General features: G+C 71.9%; 4 protein-coding genes across 8 annotated transcripts; 1 reads left to right on the top strand and 3 right to left on the bottom strand.

Annotated features, from left to right (window-relative positions):
• Positions 1-14: 14 nt before the first annotated feature.
• On the bottom strand, positions 15-6,380 carry TIMELESS (timeless circadian regulator). Of its 2 annotated transcripts, none has more exons than XM_040539449.1 (29): positions 6,144-6,380; positions 5,922-6,075; positions 5,714-5,828; positions 5,556-5,618; positions 5,359-5,460; positions 5,118-5,273; positions 4,920-5,053; positions 4,764-4,851; positions 4,509-4,685; positions 4,223-4,440; positions 4,049-4,152; positions 3,796-3,965; positions 3,591-3,716; positions 3,362-3,513; positions 3,188-3,285; positions 2,978-3,101; positions 2,690-2,891; positions 2,449-2,600; positions 2,280-2,365; positions 2,085-2,208; positions 1,928-2,010; positions 1,718-1,860; positions 1,445-1,616; positions 1,266-1,334; positions 1,075-1,193; positions 849-1,002; positions 728-770; positions 528-613; positions 15-371 (listed from the first exon to the last, which is right to left on the bottom strand). In XM_040539449.1, exons 1-29 carry the CDS (start codon positions 6,238-6,240, stop codon positions 262-264), a joined length of 3,621 nt encoding a protein of 1,206 aa, XP_040395383.1. In that variant the 5' UTR covers positions 6,241-6,380; the 3' UTR covers positions 15-261. The 2 variants fall into 2 exon arrangements, with proteins under 2 accessions (XP_040395383.1, XP_040395384.1); XM_040539450.1 differs by having other exon boundaries at positions 728-767.
• Positions 6,381-7,214: 834 nt separating this feature from the next.
• Positions 7,215-9,128, bottom strand: LOC121061138 (lens fiber major intrinsic protein). Its single transcript, XM_040539567.1, has 4 exons — positions 8,587-9,128; positions 8,120-8,284; positions 7,937-8,017; positions 7,215-7,656 (listed from the first exon to the last, which is right to left on the bottom strand). The coding sequence occupies exons 1-4, from the start codon at positions 8,944-8,946 to the stop codon at positions 7,474-7,476; spliced, it is 789 nt and encodes a 262-aa protein (XP_040395501.1). The 5' UTR covers positions 8,947-9,128; the 3' UTR covers positions 7,215-7,473.
• Positions 9,129-9,723: 595 nt separating this feature from the next.
• LOC121061159 (aquaporin-2-like) lies at positions 9,724-12,266 on the bottom strand. The gene is given in 5 exon segments (XM_040539593.1): positions 9,724-10,096; positions 10,590-10,670; positions 10,749-10,967; positions 10,969-11,295; positions 11,899-12,266. Coding segments are annotated over 5 exon segments (1,023 nt in total). The 5' UTR covers positions 12,082-12,266; the 3' UTR covers positions 9,724-9,883.
• An 846-nt stretch (positions 12,267-13,112) lies between these two features.
• On the top strand, positions 13,113-16,478 carry RBMS2 (RNA binding motif single stranded interacting protein 2). Of its 4 annotated transcripts, none has more exons than XM_040539545.1 (13): positions 13,113-13,425; positions 13,596-13,746; positions 13,864-13,922; positions 14,024-14,115; positions 14,279-14,373; positions 14,494-14,573; positions 14,658-14,767; positions 14,915-14,961; positions 15,053-15,146; positions 15,270-15,317; positions 15,747-15,854; positions 15,931-16,005; positions 16,101-16,238. In XM_040539545.1, exons 1-13 carry the CDS (start codon positions 13,362-13,364, stop codon positions 16,185-16,187), a joined length of 1,110 nt encoding a protein of 369 aa, XP_040395479.1. In that variant the 5' UTR covers positions 13,113-13,361; the 3' UTR covers positions 16,188-16,238. The 4 variants fall into 4 exon arrangements, with proteins under 4 accessions (XP_040395479.1, XP_040395478.1, XP_040395477.1 ...); XM_040539544.1 differs by having other exon boundaries at positions 13,123-13,425; positions 14,216-14,373; positions 15,792-15,854; XM_040539543.1 differs by having other exon boundaries at positions 13,126-13,425; positions 13,599-13,746; positions 14,216-14,373.
• The last annotated feature ends 3,092 nt before the right edge of the window (positions 16,479-19,570 follow it).

Raw genomic sequence — 19,570 nt, 5'->3', positions numbered from 1 at the left:
ACACCAGGCCCGGCCCAGAGCTGCAGTCGTTTATTGGGTCTCTTTCCAGATATAAAAGGGATGGGGGGAAGGAAACGGAACAAAACAGGGGAAAAAAGGAACTGGGGGGAGAGAGGGAGACGGGGACAGACGTGGGGCATGGAGACAGGGGCAGGAGCCGCAGCCTGCTGTCACAGCACCCTTCAGAACAGCTTAAAAACCTGCAGCAAAGTGCCGGAGCTCTGCCCAGAGCCCAGCTGCACCAAGGGAAGGTAGGGGCCCTCAGTCCTCCTCCTCCTCCTCCTCCAGGCAGCGGGCACGCTTCCGCCTCCCTGCAGGCTGGGGGTCGTCGTCGTCCTCTGAGCAGGGCGCAGCGGCGGCTGGTTCTGCCTCTGCGGGGGGGGGGAAGGGGTCAGGGACGGGGCTGAGCCCTGGGACAGGGCACGGATAGGGGCAGGGACACAGGTCCAGCTCCAAGGGGGCATGACGGGGGAAGAAACCCCGCCAGGGGAGGCCAGCGGAGATGGGGACAGAGGGGCTGAACCCACCTGGGCTTCCACCATCCTCATCCTCACTGTCGAGCTGGCGCCGCCTCTTGCTGCCCGACTGCAGGGGGACGGGGACGGGCTCCTCGCTGCAGCAGTGGGGACATGGTCAGGGAAGCCCGATGGCCCCCAGCCCTGGGGGGGCACTGGGAGAACCCAGGTGCCTGGTGCCCCCAACCCAGCACGCGAGAACCCAGCCTCACCTCTCTGAGTCCGATCCGAGCGGGGCCGGCAGCTGCTCTGCTGCTGGGTACACAAAGAGGGGCTCAGAGGCAGCTCCTGCACCCCCAGCCTGATCCCTGCGCCCCCGGCCCAAATCCTCACCTGAAGCAGGAGCCTGGGGGTGCCTGGGTGGCGCCGGCAGCCCCTCAGGGTGCTGGGGGAGCCCCTCAGGGTTGGGGCTATGGTGGACAAGGGAGGCGGCGGCGCGGCGCAGCTGCTGCGGGGTGAGGGTGGCGGGGATGCGCCAGAAGGACTCCTGGGGGGAGAAGAGAGACACTGCAGGGCCGGGCCAGGCCTGGGGGGACAGGGCCAGGGCCAGGGACCTCACCTGCTCACTGGCGGGGGGACGGAGCCCCAGCTCCCTTAGCAGGGCTCGGAAGCGCCGGTCCTCCATGGCATCCTCGTTCTCCTCTGAGAGAGGCACCAGGGGCACGGGGAAGGACAGGCCTGGAGCAGGGGGAGCGCTGTCAGCCCGGCCCCATGCCCCAGCCCCTGGCCCCGAGCCCTGACCCCGCTCACCCTCCTGCTCGCGGTCCCCGGCCGTCCTCCTCAGGCAGTTCTCCAGCCACTGCAGGGGCCCGGCCAGGCCTGGGGAGAAGGGGGGCTCAGACAGGATCCGGCCCCTGCAGCCAAGCCCAACTGGGGGGCTTAAATCTGGGGGGGGGGGGGGGGGGGCAAAGCCCCTCACCCCCACCCACCTTCCTGATGCAGAAGATGCACCAGGCCCTGCCCAGCCCCTTCCTCGGGCACCCAGTGCTCCTCTATGGGGTCGCTCTCTGCTTCCTCCTCTTCTTCCTCCTCTTCCTCCTCGCTGTCCCCCTCCTCTGCTGAGCTGTCCTGGGCTGACACCACCAGAGCATCCGCCTCACCCTGCGGGGACCAGGGGGAGGTTGGGTGCCTGTGGTGGGGCAGCACCCTTGGGATGCCTCCCCCAGCCCTTCCCCAGCCCTTCCCCAGCCCTTCCCCTGTACCAGCTCGGGGCCGCGGCCCTTCCTCCGGCGCTTCTTGTGCAGCTCCTTGCGCTCCGACACCAGCCCCAGTCCCAGCAGCTTCTCCACCACACGGGCCCGCGACCGCCGTGCCGTCAGGTTCTTCATGATGTTCCCCAGGACGTCTGCGGGGAGGGGTCAGCGGGGGACCAGATCCACTCGTCCCACCCCAGAGTCCCCGTCCTCGCTCACCATCCGAGCCCCTGAACTCCTCAAAGAGCCGCTCCAGCTCCTGCTCCTGCTCCTCCGTCCACAGCACGATGTGGGTGCCCTTCCTGGGGTGGGGGCACAGCCATGGGCGCTCGCCCCAGGCAGGGTGCTGCCCCCGTCCCTGGGGGGCCTGGCTCACCTCTGCTGCGGGAAGTCCTTGGCGCTGCTGGCCAGCCCCAGCCTCACCAAATGCTTCACCACCTGCCTCCGCGTCCGCCCAGGCGCCGGCAGCTCGGCCAGGATGGCGGCGATGACGTCCTGGCCTGCGGGAGGGGAGAGGCTGCAGGGATGGAGCCCCCCAGGGGGGTCCCGCTGCCCCCCGACGCCCCTGTACCTTCCACCTCCTTGTACTTCCAGTACAGCTCCCGCAGCGCCTGCTCCTCCTGTGGGGTCCAGGCAGGGGCCCTGCGCGCAGCAGCCCTGGACAGAGGCGGAGGGGAGGGGAGGAGAGGTGAGGGAGGGCTGCGACGCCCTCCCCAGCCCCCCGTGCCGGCCCCGCTCACCCCTCTCCCTCCTGCAGGGAGCTGTAGCCCTCAGTCATCTCGCGGACGGCCGTGGGGTTCTTCCAGAAGAGCAGCTCCACGAAGGCCTTCTTGTTGGTGGCCGCCAGCGCGAAGAACTTGCCCAGGATGAACTTGGCCAGGGCCACCAGCTCCTGGAGAAGGGGGGGGAAGAGAAGGGCTGTGGGGTGCCGGGGGGCTGCAGAGGGCTGCGGGAGAGGGGTCGGGAGGGCAGGGCCCTGACCTGGTGGGCAGCAGCGCCGGGGTCGTTGAGGAGGCGGTGGAAGAGGGTGAAGAGGGAGAGCTGGAAGAGCAGGGCCTCCATGCGCAGGTCACGGGCCAGGCGGTGCAGCAGGCGGGCGGCGCAGTGGTTGGTGCGGGCGCTGTTCTGGGCATAGCCCCGCAGCAGCAGCGCGCAGGCGCGGACCACGGGGGCGCAGGCGAACCTGGCCCCCCCCCAGCACTGGTGAGCGAGGCTGTGCTGGCTCCCCCTCTGCCCCCCAGCACCCCCCCGGGGCCAGGCCCCCCTCACCGCTTGAGGTAGTCCATGAAGTTGAACTCCTTCTCCGCCACCTGCACCGTCTGCTCCTCCTCGTCCTCCTCCACCTCCTCTTCCTCGAGCTCCTCCGGCTCCTCGGCCTCAGGGGGCGCGTGCCCTGCGGGGGGAGTGGCTTTAAGGGCCCAGAGCGTCTCCAGCCCAGGACCCGCTGCCACGGGGGCAGGATTTGGCCGTGGGACTCACGGGGCAGGGCAGCGAAGAAGATCTCCCGCAGCAGCTGGGTCTCCTCGGGCGGCCCCGCACCAGAGGGGCCGAACACGTCCCCTTCGGGCCACACTTCCCTGGGGGAGAGGGGCACAGGCTGGCACTGGAGCCCTGTGCCCTGCCCAGGTGGGGGGGTCTGGTGGGGGCCGGTACCTGGCGCAGCGGAGCAGCCGCAGGGCCTCAGGGGCCTGGGCACCCCGCAGGCAGCCCTGGATCCGCAGCAGAGCCTCCGCGCGCTGCTCCTCCACCGGCGTCTCCGAGGCAGCGTCGAAGGGCACCACGTCCTCGGGGAGGGGCACCTCGCCCTGGGGAGGGGACATGGCATCACCCTGTGCCCCCACGGACACCCGGGGGTGGTGGCGGGGCCGGATCCTTCCCCTACCTGCAGGCAGGCCTGGAGCTGCGGGGCCAACCCTGCCCACAGCTCCTCCAGCTCGGCCGCGCTGGGTGGCTGCGGGGCGAGGGCTGCAGGCGCCCGTGGCTTCTTCTTCCTCCGCACGCGTTTGCTCTGGGGGGGCGAGACAGAGAAGTCAGGAGGGGCCACCCCCCCCCCTCCCCTGACCCCCCTGGGTGCAGCCTCAGCCCACCTGCACCACAAGCCCTGCGCGGCCGCGGCAGAAGTGCTCCAGCATGCGCAGGAAGAGGTGCGCTGTCTCCACCAGGTCCCGCAAGAAGGCGCGCGGCTGCTTGGTCTCGTCAAACTTGCGGAAAAGCGCGAGGAGGAGCTCACGGTACTCCGTCAGGTAGAAGATGTTGTCTGGAGAATGTGGGGGGGGAGGGATCAGCAGGTGCTGGGAGGGGGTGCAGCTGCTCCAGGGCCGGCCGGACAGACGGACTCACTCTTGATGACCTGGCTGCTGTCCCGCACCGCCGGCTCGGGGGAGCGGTCCATCTCCTGCACCGTCCGCAGCAGCTCCTGGTAGGCCTTCAGGGCCAGGTGCATCCTGAGGACGGGCAGTGTCAGGGCACAGCCCGGGGGGGAGCCCGGCAGCGGGGAGGGGACGCGGACCCCACCTGCGGGCCCAGGTCACCGCCTCCTTCTTGTCCATCAGCGCCATCTCGTAGTAGGTGGTGAGGTTCTGCTCGATGAAGTGGAAGGCGCGGACGCCCACCGTCTCCGACACCAGCTCGGGACGAAAGCCCCGGCTGCGGTTGAAGGCCATGAAGAAGGCGGTGGCCCACAGGTAGTAGGTCTCGTCGTGCTGCTGAGCCTTCTCCCGCAGCAGCTGGTCCTGGGGGCACAGGGGGGGCTCAGCGTGGGGCTGCCCCGGGCAGGGGCCGGGCCCCCCCCTGCCCTCACCTTGACCAGCAGCATCAGGCGGTTGTAGCAGCCCTCCAGAAAGTCCTGGCAGAAGTGGCAGAGGAAGAGCCGGACGTTGCGGGCAGAGCGCCGCAAGGGTCCGGGATCGGGGGGGGCCCAGCGCCGCCGCGGCACCCGGCGCGGCTCCTTGCCCAGGTCGTGGCTGTAGCTCTGGAGCTGTGGGGACAAGAGGGGACAGCCTGACTCGTGCCCTGCCACCTGCACCTCCCGCTGCATCCCCTGCTCCATGCTCACGTTGTGCAGCCCCTTGTGGAAGACGACGTCGTTGTCTCCGATGGCCTTCAGGCCCTGGATGACGTAGGAGCCGCGGAACCGGGAGTGCCTGGCGGGCACGGGATGAGCGCTGCCACCCCTGCGATGGGGTCCCAGCCCCCCCAGCCCTCTCCTCACCTGGATGGGCGCTGCAGCGCTCGGGCCCTCTTCTCCGCCAGCTCCCGCTGCCGCAGGGTCTCCAGCTCCCGCGTGTCCTCCCCGCGCTCGGCGGCCGCCTGCCCCTGCCCCAGCGCTGCCAGCTGCTCCGGGCTCTGTGGCAGAGCCGTCAGCGCTGCCTGGGGGCTCTGGGGGGGTCCCAGGTTCAGCCCAGCTCACCTGGTCACGGAACATGAGGGAAATGATCTCGAGGACGTGCAGGGCCCATTGCTGCTCGGACTGGGCACTGGCCAGGAACTTGAGCAGGTCATCCATCCCGCTGATGTGCAGCGCCCACAGCACCCGGTCGTGCACGCTGGCATCGCCGTCCACATCCTGGGGGGTGGCCGAAGTTGGGGGGGGCTCAGCACATGGAACGCCAGGCCCTGGGGGGGAGCCACCGCAGCCCCCAACCCAGTACCTGCTTCTCCGTGGGGTCCGGGGGCACGTGCAGCACGTTGCGCACCAGCAGCAGGATCCGCTCAATCAGCAGCGTGTCCTCTTCCTGCCGCTGCTCCCAGTCCTGCAGCGGCACAGCCGTGAGGGCTCCTGGGGACCCCTGGGCCGCCCCCGGGGGCCCCCAGCCCAAGCACCAACCCCGCCGTACCCAGGACTCACCAGCTGCAGCACATCGTAGAGCTTCTCGCTGAGCACCCCAAAAACTTTCTCACTGGCGAACGCCTGCAGAAAACCCTGCATGAGCGCGGGGGAGGGGGTCTTGGCAGAGCCCCCCTCCCCTGGGGCTGTGCCGGGGGCCCCGTGCCCGGCGGGCTCACCTCCTTGTAGGCCTGGAGGTAGGACAGGACCTGCAGAAAGTGGTGCCGGGAGGTGGCGTCCGCCGGCACCTTGCCAAAGCAGAGCAGAGCCGGCTGCGTCAGGTTCACCAGCAGCCTGCGAGCGGATGCGGGGGGCGCGTGGGATTCCTGCTGCTCTTAAGAGGAGGGGGCGCCGTGGCCCGGAGCGACCCTGGGGGGCTGCCGGTACCTGACGACGGCGTCGAAGAGCACCTTGTCCTGCGGGTACTGCACCAGGAGGGGCAGGAGGTCGTTCTGCAGGATCTGGGCTGCCCCCAGCTGCTGCCGGACGTCCCGCGTCTCGTCCTCGTGCCGCAGGTACCGGATCAGGTCCTTGATGCTCTCTGCGGGGGGACGGGGCCGTGAGACCCCGGCCGCCCCCAGCCCTGCCGCCCCCCGCCGCCCCCCGTACCCAGGCAGTCGGGCTCCCGGTGGTAGACGTCGCCCTCCAGGTAGCCCAGGGCGCTGCAGGTGGCCAGCAGCTCGCAGTTCATCATGTACCAGTCCATGCAGCGTGGCGCGGCACCGGGCACCGGGAGCCTTTGGCAAGACCCCGTCAGAGAGCCCCGGGGGCCAGCCCCGGCTCGGCCGTCCCCGGTCCCGGGGCTCCGGGCGGGCTCGGGTCTCCCCTGGTGCCGGTGCCAATCCCGATCCCAATCCCGGTGCCGGTCCTGATCCAGGTGCCGGTCCGGGTCCCGGTCCCGGTGCCGATCCCGATCTCAATCCCGACCCCGGTGCTGATCCCGATCCCGCTCCCGGTCCCGATCCAGGTGCTGATCCCGGTGCCGAACCCGGTGCTGATCCCGGTCCCGCTCCCGGTCCCGGTCCTGATCCAGGTGCTGATCCCGGTGCCGGTGCCGGCCCCGGTGTCAAGCTCAATCCCGGTCCCAATCCCGGTCCCGGTCCCGATCCCGGTCCCGGTCCCAATCCCCGCGCCCGGCCCCGCCGCCCCCGCGGCTCCGTTACACAACCGCCCCAGTTCCCGCGGTGCGAGCCCCGCCCCGCCCCCGGGCTTCAAAGGGAAACGCCTTCCCAAGCCGGCCTGTGGGCCCCTGCCTGCCCCGCCACGAGCGGGGGCCACGGCAGCCCCTCCCTCGGTGGCAGCACCCGGGCGGTGCGGTGCGGTGCGGAGCGGAGCGGTGCGGTGTGGAGCCCAGCACCCCTACTGACACCCCGGTCCCGCAGCGCCCTACGGACAGCAGCACGGGCGCGGCGTTGCCCTTTTAACAGAGGCCCCGCCCCCGGACGACCCCGCCCCTGAGGGCGGGGCATCCCCTGAGGCGCGGGAACGGCCAGGCTCCCGCCAGCCCCCGCGCGGTTGCCGTGGCGACGCGGGCCCGGCCCGGGCCCGGCGGTGCCGCGGTCCCCCCGCGCCCCAGTCCCCTGCGCTTTGGTTCCCTAGCACCTTGGTTCCCCCCGGTTCCCCCGTGCCCCCCTCCGGTTCCCCGTTCTCCCTCCCCCCCCCGCGCTGGCCGAGAGCGGTTACCAAAATAAAGCGCAGGTTTAATTCACCGAACACAGAACTCCCGCCGCGGCGGGGCGGGGCGGGGCGGCCCCGGCCCGGTCCCGGCGACCCCGGCCGTACCGGGCCGCTCGGTCCCGGTGCCGGTGCCGGTGGCCGCCGCCGCCCGCCCGCTGCGCCGCACACACACGCACGCACCACACGCACCGCGGCGGCCCCGTCACTGCAAAGGCGCGGGCGGGCGCTGGGACCCGGTACCGGCGCCCCCCCGGGGCCCGGCCTACAGCCCCTGCGTCTTCAGCTCCAGCGGCTCGGCGGGCGGCTCGGGCGGCGGCTCGGCGGCGGGCGGCTCTCCCTTGAGGACGGCCAGGCGCTCGGCCAGGCTGCGCGGCCGCGGGCACAGCGCGAACTCGTAGAGCAGCGCGGCCACCGCGGCGCCCAGCAGCGGGCCGGCCCAGTACACCTGCGGGGGGGCGGCGTGGGAGCGGGCCCGGCCCCCCCCCCCCGTGCCCCCCCCCGGCCCCGAGGTCCCCCCCCCCGGGCTCCGGTGCCGGCCCCGGGGACGCCCACCCGGGGGCAGCGGGGCTGGGGGCTCCCCGTGCCCTGTCCCCGTGTCCTAAGCACGGGGGGGGGGTGGGGCCGGGACCTGCCCGCCGGGGGGTCTCCGGCAGCCCCCTCTGCTCAGAGCGGGGTGCTGCGGGGGTCCCGGGGCCGGGCCGGGGCAGGGACCCCCCTGCACTTACCCAGTGGTTGGTGAAGTTGCGGGTGACGACGGCGGGGGCAAAGGACCGTGCGGGGTTCATGCCGGCGCCCGTGTAGTGGATCTGGGGGGGGAAGGAGGGGGCGGTGGGGGGCTGGCCGGCTCCCCCCGCCCCGCGGTGGCGCCACCGGGGTCTCCGGGTGTACGGGGAGGTCCCCGCCCTTACCCCGAAGAGGTGGCCGAGGGCGAGGGAGAAGCCGACGGGCAGCGCGGCCGAGCCCGGGCGCCCGTCGTGGCGGTCGTCGAAGCTGGCGAAGACGCAGAGGATGAACTGGGCGGTCAGCAGCAGCTCCACCACCGTGCCCTGGCCCGGGCCCACGCTGGGGTGCAGCTGCGGGGGAGAGGGGCTCAGCGCCCGCCGGCACCCAGAGCTGCTCCCGCATCCCTGCTGGCTCCGGGGTCCCCTCCCGGCGTCCCCCAACCTGCTGCTCACCCCCGAGCCCCTCCCGGTGCCCAGTGCCCATCAACCTCCCCCACGCCATCCCAGACCCCCCAGCACCCCAAACCTCCCCAGTCTCCCATTACCCCCAGCCCCACAGTACCCCAAACACCCCCAGGGTCCCCGTTCCCTCGCCCCCAGCCCCAAACCCCCAGCACCCCCGGACCCCTCCGCCCTCTCCCTGCCCCGCTCACCGCGCTGAGGCCGAGGGTGCCGCGCACGGGGGCTGGTGTCACCCCATAGAGGACGCCGGCCCCGGCCAGGGCGCCCAGCAGCTGGGCCAGGAGGTAGCCCAGGGCGCGGGGCAGGGAGAGCTGCGAGGCCAGCAGGAAGGCCAGCGTGATGGCCGGGTTGAGGTGTCCCCCGCTGACGTGCCCCAGCGCCTGCACCAGGGTGGCCTGGGCCAGCCCGAAGGCCAGGGCGGCCCCCAGGACGCCGTGGGGGCCCGGGGCCCAGCGCAGCGAGGCCCCCAGCCCCAGCAGGGCGTAGAGGAGGCTGCCCAGGAACTCGGCCAGGACGGCCCTCCAGAAGGAGGACGAGCGCAGCTCCCGCATGGCCTGGCCCCGCTGCCCGCCACGGCCCCGCTCCCCTCCCGGGGGCCGCCCGCACCCACCTTTATATGCCCCCCCCAGCCGGCCCCGGGGGGTGGGACCCCACCGCCGCCACCCCCCCTTAACCAGTTCGCTGCCCGGGATAGGGGGGGTGGGTGAAGGGCTGTGCGGGACCCCAGTGCCCCCCTGGGGCAGCCCCACGCCCCCAGGAGAGCAGGGACCCCCCAGAGCTGCACGCCCCCCCGTCCCTGGGGCTGCTGTCCTGGGGGGCTGGCTCTGACCCACAGGTGCCCTCTGTGGGTCCTGGGGTCAACACCAGGCTTGAGGGGTGGGGGGGCAGCACCGAGACCCCCCCCCCAGCCAGGTTTTGGGTGACACTGTAGGGGGGCAGTGCTGGGAGCCAGCCCAGCCCAGCCCCACATCCTGGGGGCTGGGGGTGCCCCCGGTTCAGCCCCACATCCCGGGGGCTGCAGGTGCCCCCCCCGGGGGCCGTGGTGGCCCCCCCGCCCCGCCGCTGGTTTATTCAGCCTGGCTTAGTGGGCGCTAAGCCCCCGGCCAGGGGGGATTAGGGCCGGGCCCGGCCATTGGCGCCCGCAGGAATCTGCCGGGGCTGCAGAGGCTGCGACAAAAGGCTTTGCTGCGCTCAGCGCCCGGCACGGGACGGGAGCAGCCCCTGGCCCCCACCGTGGGGCCACTGGGGGTGGGCACAGCTGGGGGGATGAAGGGAGGGCCCCCCCCAGCGACCCCCCCCCCCAGGACCCGCCTAGCCCCCCAGCACCACTCTGCACCCAGCTCTGGCCCAAAGCTGCCTTTAATCCCCATGGGGAAGAAGAAGGTTTGGGGGGGGGGGGGGGGGGTGCAAGGAGCAGGAGCCCACCCCCCCCCGCAGTCCCCCCTTCTGCTGGGGGCGCCGGGCACCTTGTCCCCATGCTGCAGGGGCTCAGGCTGTGTCCTGGCCGCGCTCGGCTGGGGGGGGACCCCTGGAGGGGGCGGTGGGGGGCGAGGAGGGGGACGGGCTGGTGGCCTCCACCAGTGCCACGTCCCGGCAGGCGAGGCAGGCGCCCAGCTTCTCCCGCGAGGCACCGGGGGCGAAGACGAACTCGTAGGAGAAGCCAGCCAGCACCGCACCCAGCACCGGCCCCAGCCAGTACACCTGGGGAGGCCGGGTCAGGGGGCACCCAAGGGGGGGGGAGAACGTGCTCAGGGGCTGCCGGGGGGATGTGAGGGTCTGGGGGTGCCCCAGGAAGGGGGGACGTGGGAGCAGGGGTACCCTAAGGGTGCCAGGGGATGCTGGGGCACAGCACTAGGGATAGGGGCAATGGGCCGGGGGGGGGCACACCAGTGACAGAGGCTGACTGGAGGGACCTGCTCTAGGGGTGAGGGCCCGGGGGGGGGTCACATGTTTGGGATGGGGACACCAGGAGGGCCCTACCCCAAGGTTGGGGACAGGGGGGGACCTGTCCTGTGGTGGGGGCACTGGGAGGACCCAAGCTGGGGGTGCAGCTGAGGGTAAGAGAAGAGCTCCCTGTCCTGGGGGGAGGATGGGACGGGGGAGTTCCACGCTGCAGCCAGGGGCACCCATCCCCACAGCGGTGTCTTGAGGAAGGGGGGACGGGACACGACACCCGGGGGTGCCGCCGACTCACCCAGTGGTCGTCCCAGATGCCGGTGACGATGGCGGGCCCCAACGAGCGGGCTGGGTTCATGCTGCCCCCCGAGAACGGCCCCTGGGGGCAGGGGGTCAGGGCTGGGCATGGGGCCGGGAGCCCCACGGCTGGGGTGGGGGCACACGGGGGGGTCCTTACCGCAGCCAGGGCGCCGGCAGCCACAGCGCTGCCCAGGGCCAGCCCGGTGGGGCCGGCTGCCCGGTCGGCGGTGGCGAAGGCGGCGAGCGCCAGCTGGAAGGTGGCGAAGGTCTCCCAGCCCCACGCCTGCCCCGCCGTCCCTGCCGCGCTCACCTGCGGCCACAGCCCGGCCTCAGCGCCTGCCGGCACCGGGACGGGGACAGGCACGGGGACGGGGGACGCTCACCCTGGTGACCAGGCTGGCATCGTCCGGCAGCGCCGAGCGCGCGGCGGCGGAGGCCAGCACGGCCCCGGTGCACTGGGCCAGGAGCCCGGCGGCCCCGCGCAGGGCGCTCAGCTTGCGGGTGCAGAGCAGCGCCAGCGTCAGCGCCGGGTTGGCCTGGGGCGCCCCGAGGGCGCAGGCCAGCGCCGCGGCCGCCAGACCCCCCGCCAGCGCCGGTGCCAGGGGGCCGGGGGCCGCCGAGGCGCCCAGCACCACCCCCACGAAGATGAGCGTCGCCATCGCCTCCGCCAGCACGGCCCGCCAGAAGCAGCCGCTGCGCAGCTCCTGGGGGTGCAGGGCGCCGCGGTGCCACGGAGAGGGGTGTGAGGTGACGGGGCGCCATGGCGATGGGGGACCTTGGTGATGGGGCGCCATGGCAATAGGGCGCCTCGGTGACAGGGGACCTTGGTGATAGGGCGCCATGGTGACGGGGGACCTTGGTGACTGGTTGCCATGGTGAAGGTGTGCCATGGTGACAGGGGACCGTGGTGACTGGTTGCCATGGTGACGGGGTGCCACGGTGACGGGGCGCCTTAGCAATGTGGTACCGAAGTGATGGGGTGCCATGGCAACGGGATGCCTCAGCAGCCGGGAGCCGTGGTGACGGGGGGGGTCCTTGGCATTAAGGCACATTGGCAACTGGGTCGCCATGGCAACCGGAGCAGCCCCAGCAGGAGGGGGGTGCCATGGCAACTGTGGGGGTGCTGAGGTGGGGTCAGGGTCAGGGCCATGGCTGGGGGCACACAGGGACCCCCACGACAGGGTTAGGGGCTGAGACCTCAGACCGGGGGGGTTGTGGGGCACGGCAGGGGATGCCCACCCCCACCCCAGGACCCCACAGTCAGGGCTTGGGGGCCGGTGGGGGTCCGAGGGGTACCGGGGCCTTACCTCCCTGATGGCCATGGCGCAGCTGCAGGGCCGAGGTGAGCGCAGAGGATGCCCAAGGTGGGGGCACCTCCCACCCCGCTCTTCCCACCACTCTCCCGGATTAAGGGGGGGGGGGGAAGGCCCCACGCTCGGCACAGGGCATCGCTGGAGCACAGGAGGGGGCTGCCCGTGGGGCACAGCCATGGGGGGGGGCTGCAGGGGTCCTGGGATGGGGCTCGGGCACCCCAAGGTGCTCTGGGTGCCATGGCAACAAGCTGGGGCACTTTGGGGGGTTGCCACGACGACCAGCGCGCCATCCCCAAGGAAGAGATGAAAGGCAAGGATGAAAGGAGATGGGGGGTGGGGTGGGGTGTTTATGGGGGGGGCAGCCCCGGCAGTAGACGGGGCCGGCCCCGCTCACACAGCAGCACCAGGAGGGTGCTGGGGACCCCCCAGCTGCGCCCTGTGCTGGGGGGCAGCAGGAAAGGATTGGTGCTGGTGGCTGGGGGGGGGTCGGCAGCCTGTGCCCGCCGCTGCCCCCCAGCCCCTGCTGCCCGCGGGGGGGGGGGGGGGGGAGGGGGGCCGGGCCCTACGTCCCTGCCAGCTCAGCAGCCCGACCCGCACGTGGCGTGAGTCAGCGGGGTCGGTGCCCGAGGGCCTGGCTCAGCACGGCCAGGCCGGCCTGAAAGAGCCAGAACATTCCCTGCACAAAGGGGCGGACGGACGGACGGACGGACGTGCGGCGGGCGCCGTGCGCGGCCCCTGGGAGGTGGGGGGCCGGGGGGGGCCGCCCCGCCACCATCGCCCCCAGGGCCCCCACGGCGCCATCGCAGCCCCTCCATGGGGCACAGGCCCTGTGGGGAAGGGCCCCGCGGCCTGCCCTGCCCCCCCAGGACCTCACAAAAGTCCCCCAAGACCCCCCCCAGGCTCCCTGCCCCCTCCCCCCCCCCCCCCGTGCTGCCCCCAGGAGCCCCCGGCCCCCCTCGCCCTTTGGGGAGGGGAGGGGGAGGGGTAAAGAGAGGTGCCAAAATGGCGGCCCCCTGCCCGCCTTCAGGCGCGGGGCGCGGGCTGTCCGCCGTCACGTGCCGGGGGAGGGCGGCGCCAAGATGGCGGGCGTGAGGGCTGGGGGGGGGGGGCACGTGACCGGCGCATCCAAAATGGCCGCGCCCATGGTGCGGTGCGACCGCCCCGCCGAGGCGTAATGGCGGCGGCGAGCGGGCGGGGCTCGGCCGCCTTAAAGGGGCCGCGCGCCCCAACCGGCCTCACCCCAAACCCTCCGCAGCGGGCGAGCCCCGCACGGGCCCCGGGGGGGTTCCGAGCCCCGGCGATAGCCCCCGAGCCCCGCGTTTAGCCCCGGTGAAGGTGCGGGGGGGTTGCGGGGGGAGGGGAGGCCGCCCGGTGGGCGCTAGGACCCGGCCGCCGGGGCCCGCCCCGGATCCCGCGTGACGCCGGGCGGAGCCGCCCGCCCCGCCGCGCGCTCGGGGATGCTGCTCTCGGTGCCGCCGCGCCCCGGCCTGGCCGCGTTCGCCTGCAGCAAGGGGGGCAAAAGGTAAAAACAAAAACAAAAACAACAACAAAAAAAAAGGAAACGGGGGGGGGGGCAAAACCCTGCCCCCACCTCCCCCGGCGGCCTGCCCCGCCAGGCCCCGCCGCGGCCCGGGGAAGGAAACCGGGGGGGGGTTTAACCGCTCTTACCGGGCGTTCCCCCCCCGGTTCCCAGCAGCCCTATGTGCCGCCGCCGCCAGCCATGCCCCCCCCCAGCCCCAGCCCCTCCGGGGGGGCGGGCGAGCAGCTGAGCAAGACGAACCTGTACATCCGCGGGCTGCACCCCGGCACCACCGACCAGGACCTGGTGAAGCTGTGCCAGCCGTGAGTGGGGCCGGGCAGGCAGCGGGTGTGTGCTTCTGGGGGCGGGGGGGGCACACAAGCACCGGGGGGCGCTGCAGGTGGTGACCCTCCCCCCCCCCCCCCAATATTTCCCCGCAGTTACGGGAAGATCGTCTCCACCAAAGCCATCCTGGATAAGACGACCAATAAGTGCAAAGGTTTGGGGGTGGGGGGGGGAGAGGGCTTTTGGGGTCCCCCCTCTTGCTTTTGGGGGTTCCCCCAACTGCATGTCTGTGCCCCCACCCCCCAAAACCTTCAGGCTATGGCTTCGTCGACTTCGACAGCCCCACGGCAGCCCAGAAGGCGGTGACAGCGCTGAAGGCCAGCGGGGTGCAGGCGCAGATGGCCAAGGTATGGGGTCCCAGAGCCCCTCTCCCCACTGTCCCCCCCCCATTCCGAGGTCATCCCGGTCCCGTCTGGCCCCCTGACCCCCCCCCGTCCCCCAACACAGCAACAGGAGCAGGACCCCACCAACCTCTACATCTCCAACTTGCCGCTGGGGGTGGACGAGCAGGAGCTGGAGGCGCTGCTGAAGCCCTTTGGGCAGGTGGTCTCGACCCGCATCCTGCGGGACCCCCACGGGGCCAGCCGCGGTGTCGGCTTTGCACGGTACGGGGCTGTGGTAGGGGTGGGGGGTACGCAGAACAACGGGGGGGGCTGTACGGGCCCCGGGACACCCAGGAGGGCCCCGAGTGCTGCCCCCCTGCCCCAGCCACGCTCCCCCACCAGGATGGAGTCCACGGAGAAGTGCGAGGCTGTCATCACCCACTTCAACGGGAAGTACATCAAAACACCCCCTGGGGTGCCAGGTAGGCTGAGGGGGGGCAGACAGGGGCCCGAGGCGGCCGGGGGCTGGGTGGTGACACTGTGACACTGATGGCCTGCCCCCGCAGCCCCCCCGGACCCGCTGCTCTGCAAGTTCGCGGACGGGGGGCAGAAGAAGCGGCAGAGCCAGGGCAAGTTTGTGCCCAACGGGAGAGCCTGGGCCCGGGAGGGCGATGCGGTGAGCTGGGGGTTAGGGGGCAGCAGGAGGGGCGGGGGCAGTTTGGGATCAGAAGGGGGACGCGGTAAGGGGATCCCTGCCGGGAGGCAGACGCCCTTGGGAGCGAAGGAGCCATGGGGCAGCTCCAACCCTGCTGTGTCCCCCCAGGGCACCGTGACCTTGGCCTACGACCCCACGACAGCGCTGCAGAACGGGTGGGTGCCCCGTGGCGCCGGAGGGAGGGGGGCTGCTGGCTGCACGCCCCCCACCCCCCGCCCCCCCCCCAACCCCCACCGTGCTCCGCAGCTTCTACCCTGCACCCTACGGCCTGGCCCCCACCAGGATGATCGCGCCCACCGCCCTGGCCCCCTACCTGCCCTCGCCCGTCTCCTCCTACCAGGTACGTGGGGACAGCGCGGGGGGCCCTGCGGGACCGGGGTGTCTCCACAGGGCTGGGGGGTCCCTGTGGGGCCGGACCCCCTGGGGTCGCAGCCCCGGCCCCCTCCCACCGGCTGCTCCGCAGGTGCACAGCCCCGCCTGGATGCCCCCGTCCTACCTCGTGCAGCCCACGGTGAGCCCGGGCAGGAAGTGGGGGGGGGGCCCGCCCTCGGGACGTCACCGCCCGCACCTGCCCGAGGGCATGCCCAAGGCAGAGCCCCGCCCACTTTGCCCAGAGCCCCGCCCACTGCAGCCACACCCCCACCCACTTTGTCCATGCCCCGCCCCCTGTGGCTGTTGCCCCACCCACTGTGCTCAAGGCCCTGCCCACACCCATGCCCCACCCACCCTGCCCATGCCCACGCCCACAAGATTGGCCACGCCCCCAACCCCACCCCACCCTGCCCCTCCCTGTGCCCCCCCCCCCCAGCCCCAGGTCCCCGCATCCCCCCCGCCCCATGTGCCCCCCCCCGCGCCCCTCCCCCTCAGTGCCCCTCCCCCAGTGTTCCCCCCCCCTCCCCCAATGCCCCCCTGGTCCCCCCCCGCTGACGGAGCCGTGCAGGGCGCGGTGCTGGCCCCCGCCGTGGACCACGCTGTCCCCCTCCAGCCCTCCGTGGTGGCCCCCCTGGCCCAGCAGCTCGGCCACCTCTCACTGGGCAGCACGGGCACGGTAAGGACACCCCTCCCCCCCCCCCCCCCCAACGTTGTGCCCCCCCCGACACCCCCATTTCTCCCCCCACCCCCAGTACGTGCCTGCCACCGCCCTGCCTGGAGCCTTCCTCCCGCCGTACCCCCCGGTGCCGCCTGCCATCCCGCTGGAGGTAAGTGCTGGGCGTGGGGGGGGGGGGGGGCACGGGGGGGGTCCTCGTGGCTGGGGGGGGGTCCCGGCCCGGTCCCCACCGCCGCCTCCCCACAGGACGGCAGCACTGCACCGAGCCACAGCCACGGCCCCGTCGAGTCGCCCTCCGAGCCCAGCGCCTTCCCTTACCCCTACCCCAAGTAGCAGTGGGACTGGGGGGGGGGGTGGGGGGGCAGCAGCACTGAGGGACCCCCCCCCCACTGCTGCCCCCCCTCCCTCCCCCGGGGATGGAGCCCACCCACCCTCTCCCAGCTGTGGGGGCCGCGGGCGCCCCCGCCGCAGCGCTGCCAACTGCGGGCGACGTCGCCCCTTCCTCTCCTCCTCTTCCTCTGCAAGGGGGGGGGGGCCTGAAACGAGGGGCCCTGGGCCGGGGTGGGGGTGGGGGCCCGTGGCTCGCCCCCCCCTTGGAGGGCTTTTTTTCCTCCTGCATTTTCTAAAAAATGAAAAAAAAAAAAAAAAAAAAAAAAAAGAAAAACAGGAACCCCCTCGGGGGGGGGCGGGGCTCCCCAGCTGCAGCAGCCCCGGCCCCCCCCCCACCTTGTGCTTCCACGGCCCGCAGCCCCCTGCCAGGCCCCCCCCCCCCCCGAGCTGCGGAGCCCTCCCCGTGCCTTCTGCTGCCTGGTCAGTGCCCCTGGCTTGGGGAGGGGTGTGGGGGGGGTGGGGGTCCAGTGACAGACCCCCCACCCCCCAGTAGGGCCTGGCTCCCTGGGCCCCAGCCCCCCAGCAGGCCGGGGGTGCTGCCCCTCCTCTACCCCCCCCCGCAGCCATTTCTGTCCCGGGGGGCCTGGGGCTGTGCATGTCTCCCCCTGCCCCTTGCCCCCAGCCCGGGGGGGGGGGGGCAGGACAAGTGCAATAACCCCCCCCCCCCCCCCCCCCCGCACCGCTTCCACTGGCGACGGGCGCCCCAAGGGCCAGCCAGGCACTTTAGACTCACCCTGTGCCCCCCCCCCCCCCCCCCACCTCTCTGGGGGGCAGCGAGTCCCCCGTCCCCCCCGCCGTGCCCCCCGCTTGCGCAGCGACAATCAAGGGGGGGGCCCGCGGGGTGGGGGGTGGGGGGGGCATTGCTTTTAACCAAAGATCGGGGGTGCTGAGCTGCCCCGCCCCCCCCCCCCCCCCCCCCCCCGCCTCTTTGCTTCCAGCTCTGGGGCTGGCCATGCCTCCCCCACCCCTCCCCACCCCCCCAGTGCCAACTCTGTCCAGGGCCCCCCCACCGGTTCTTCCAGCCCCCCCCCCCCCCCGCGCAGTGGGGGTCCCCTGACCCCCTCCCTGACCCACCCCGGGGGCCGAGGGGGCCACCCCCCGGCCAGCAGGGCCCCCCCTTCCCCCCCCCGCCACACATCTACCTCACCCCACAGCTCGGCGCGTGCTCAGCCCAGGTCTGCTGGGGGAGGGGGGGCTCATGGCCTTTTGCTCCCCCCCCCCGCCCCCCCCCCCCCCCCCAGGCTGGCAGCGCCCCTGGTTTCCAGCCATCACCCACCGCTCTTGTTGCTGCTAGCACTACCCCTCCCCCCCCCCCCCCCCCCGGTTGGGGGCCCCCCCCAAGGAAGGAACCAAAGAGGGAGCCCTGCAGATGCCCCCCCCCCCCCCCCCCCCCCCCCCCGGGGGGTCCTGGCGCTGAGCCCCCCCCCCCCCCCGCTGCCGGGGGGGGGGGGGGGCTGGGGTCCTGCCTGCTGGGGGGTGGGGGGTGTGTGTGTGTGGGCGAGCTGCAGCCGAGATGCTGCGGCCCCCCCCAGCCCCTCGCGCGCCCCCCCCCCCCCCCCTTTAATTTATACGTAGCGCATTTTGTACAGGTTTTTAAGTTGCTTTTTTTTAAGAATCTCGAGAGGTTTCTAGTTTTGTATTTCTTCCTCCTGCTTCCGCGCTCCGGCCGGCTCGCCCCCCCCAACCCTCCCCCCCCCCCCGGACACCCCCCCCGGCTCCCCCTTCTTCCCTCCCTTCCCCTTTTGGAGTTTTTTTGTTTGGTTTTCTTTTTAAATAATAATAATAAAAAAAGGCGAGAAAAGCGATGGCCTCTGTTGTGTGTGTGGGGGGGGGGGGGGGGGGGCGTGGTGCGGGGGGGGGGTCGCCGCCCCCCCGGGCCCCCGCCCGCCCCCCCCCCCCCCCCAGCCCCCCCAGAGACGGCTCGGACCAGCGGGTGTCTACCAAACGTGAGTTTTTTATTCTCGTAACGCAACACGCACGGTCCTACAGCTCGTGGGGACATCAACAGGCAACAAACAGGAGGGCGAGAGGCGGCTCTGGGGCTTTTTTTTTTTGTTTGTTTTTCGTTTTTTTTTTTTTGTTTTTTCTCCTTTAAACCTTATTAAAAATGAGATTGGTCCTAAAAATATAGAAAGAAATCAATTTAAATTCACAAAAACCTGTACATTATCAAAAAAGTCACTAAACCGACACGGCTGGTTATAGAAAAGGCGGCCGGGGGGGGGGGGCTGGAAGGGGCTGCAGCCGGGGGGGGGGGGGGGGGCTGCAGGAAAGCACCCCTGGCCCTGAGCTGGGCCCCGGGGGGGGATTGGGGGGGGGGGGAGCAAAGGGGGAGCGGGGGGGGGGGGGGGGCGAACTTGAACTGAACGAACACAAGAATGATGCGGAGACTCCCGAGAACTTTCCCACGACAGAAAAACAAAACAAAAAAACCAAAACCCAACAACAACCTAAAAGCTGACGGCTCCAAACCATGACCGAAAAACCAAACCCCAAAAAAAGTTTGTTACAGCGCAGTTCTTTAGATAAAATATAAATATTTATGCGTAATATAAAGTCAGTTCAAATAGACTTCAAATCCACCTCTTATTTCAAAGCAAAAAAATAAAATAAAATAAAAAGTTTCTGAGGTTATCTGATAGAAAAAAGGCTACTTTGAAAGACGCGGGGGGGGGGGGGGGGGGGGGGGCGCGGCCGGGGCCCCCACCCTCTGCCCAGGTAGGTGAGTTGTTTTCAGTGCTCTGTGGGGCCGGGGAGGGGGGGGGGAAATGCGCCGGGGCCCCCCCCAGCCCCGCCGGCCGCCGAACCCCAGAGCGAGTACCCGTAATATCCTGGCCGGTGGGGCTGGGGGGGGGCCCCACCGGGGCCGCAGGACCCCGGCCCCCCCACGTCCCCACCCGGCGTGGCCGTTCCCCCCCCCCCCTCATTCCTGGGGGGGGGGGGGGGGCAGCAAACGCCCGCCTGAGGCTTCAAGTCCCTGCTTGGGGGGGGGGGCCAGGCCCCCTCCCCGCCCGGAGCTGCGGTAGCGTCCCTGAGGGGTCCCAATAGGGGTGGGGGGATCCAGGGGGGCCTCGCATAGGTGTTGGGGGGTGGGGGTGGAGGGGGCCGGGGTCTTCCTGAGAAGTGGAGGCAGGGAAGGGGCTGCGGGGCCCCCCCCCCGCCCCCCCCGGTTGGTCCCTGGAGCCAGGTGGGGGGGGGGGGGGGGCAGCGCCCACCCCGGCGCAGCGGGCAGGGGTCCTACAGCAGAAGGGGTGCACCGGGGTGGGGGGGATGGGGGGGGGAAGGGGCGGTCCCTCCCGTAAAGTGTCTGCGCGGGGGGGGGGGCG

This window comes from Cygnus olor, chromosome 29, assembly GCF_009769625.2.
Source record: "Cygnus olor isolate bCygOlo1 chromosome 29, bCygOlo1.pri.v2, whole genome shotgun sequence".
Classification (NCBI taxonomy): domain Eukaryota; kingdom Metazoa; phylum Chordata; class Aves; order Anseriformes; family Anatidae; genus Cygnus; species Cygnus olor.
This window is presented reverse-complemented; position numbering and strand designations above follow the sequence as displayed.

Coding starts and splice junctions, on each gene's coding strand:
- LOC121061138 (XM_040539567.1), bottom strand. CDS start 8,946: ATGCGGGAGCTGCGCTCGTCCTCCTTCTGGAGGGCCGTCCTGGCCGAG. Junction 8,285..8,586: donor GCACCCTCGGCCTCAGCGCG/GTGAGCGGGGCA, acceptor TCTCCCCCGCAG/CTGCACCCCAGCGTGGGCCC. Junction 8,018..8,119: donor CCCTCGGCCACCTCTTCGGG/GTAAGGGCGGGG, acceptor TTCCCCCCCCAG/ATCCACTACACGGGCGCCGG.
- TIMELESS (XM_040539449.1), bottom strand. CDS start 6,240: ATGGACTGGTACATGATGAACTGCGAGCTGCTGGCCACCTGCAGCGCC. Junction 3,717..3,795: donor GCGCAGGGCTTGTGGTGCAG/GTGGGCTGAGGC, acceptor TCGCCCCCCCAG/AGCAAACGCGTGCGGAGGAA. Junction 614..727: donor CTCGGATCGGACTCAGAGAG/GTGAGGCTGGGT, acceptor CCACTGCTGCAG/CGAGGAGCCCGTCCCCGTCC.
- RBMS2 (XM_040539542.1), top strand. CDS start 13,362: ATGCTGCTCTCGGTGCCGCCGCGCCCCGGCCTGGCCGCGTTCGCCTGC. Junction 14,574..14,657: donor AACACCCCCTGGGGTGCCAG/GTAGGCTGAGGG, acceptor CTGCCCCCGCAG/CCCCCCCGGACCCGCTGCTC. Junction 14,962..15,052: donor ACGACAGCGCTGCAGAACGG/GTGGGTGCCCCG, acceptor CGTGCTCCGCAG/CTTCTACCCTGCACCCTACG.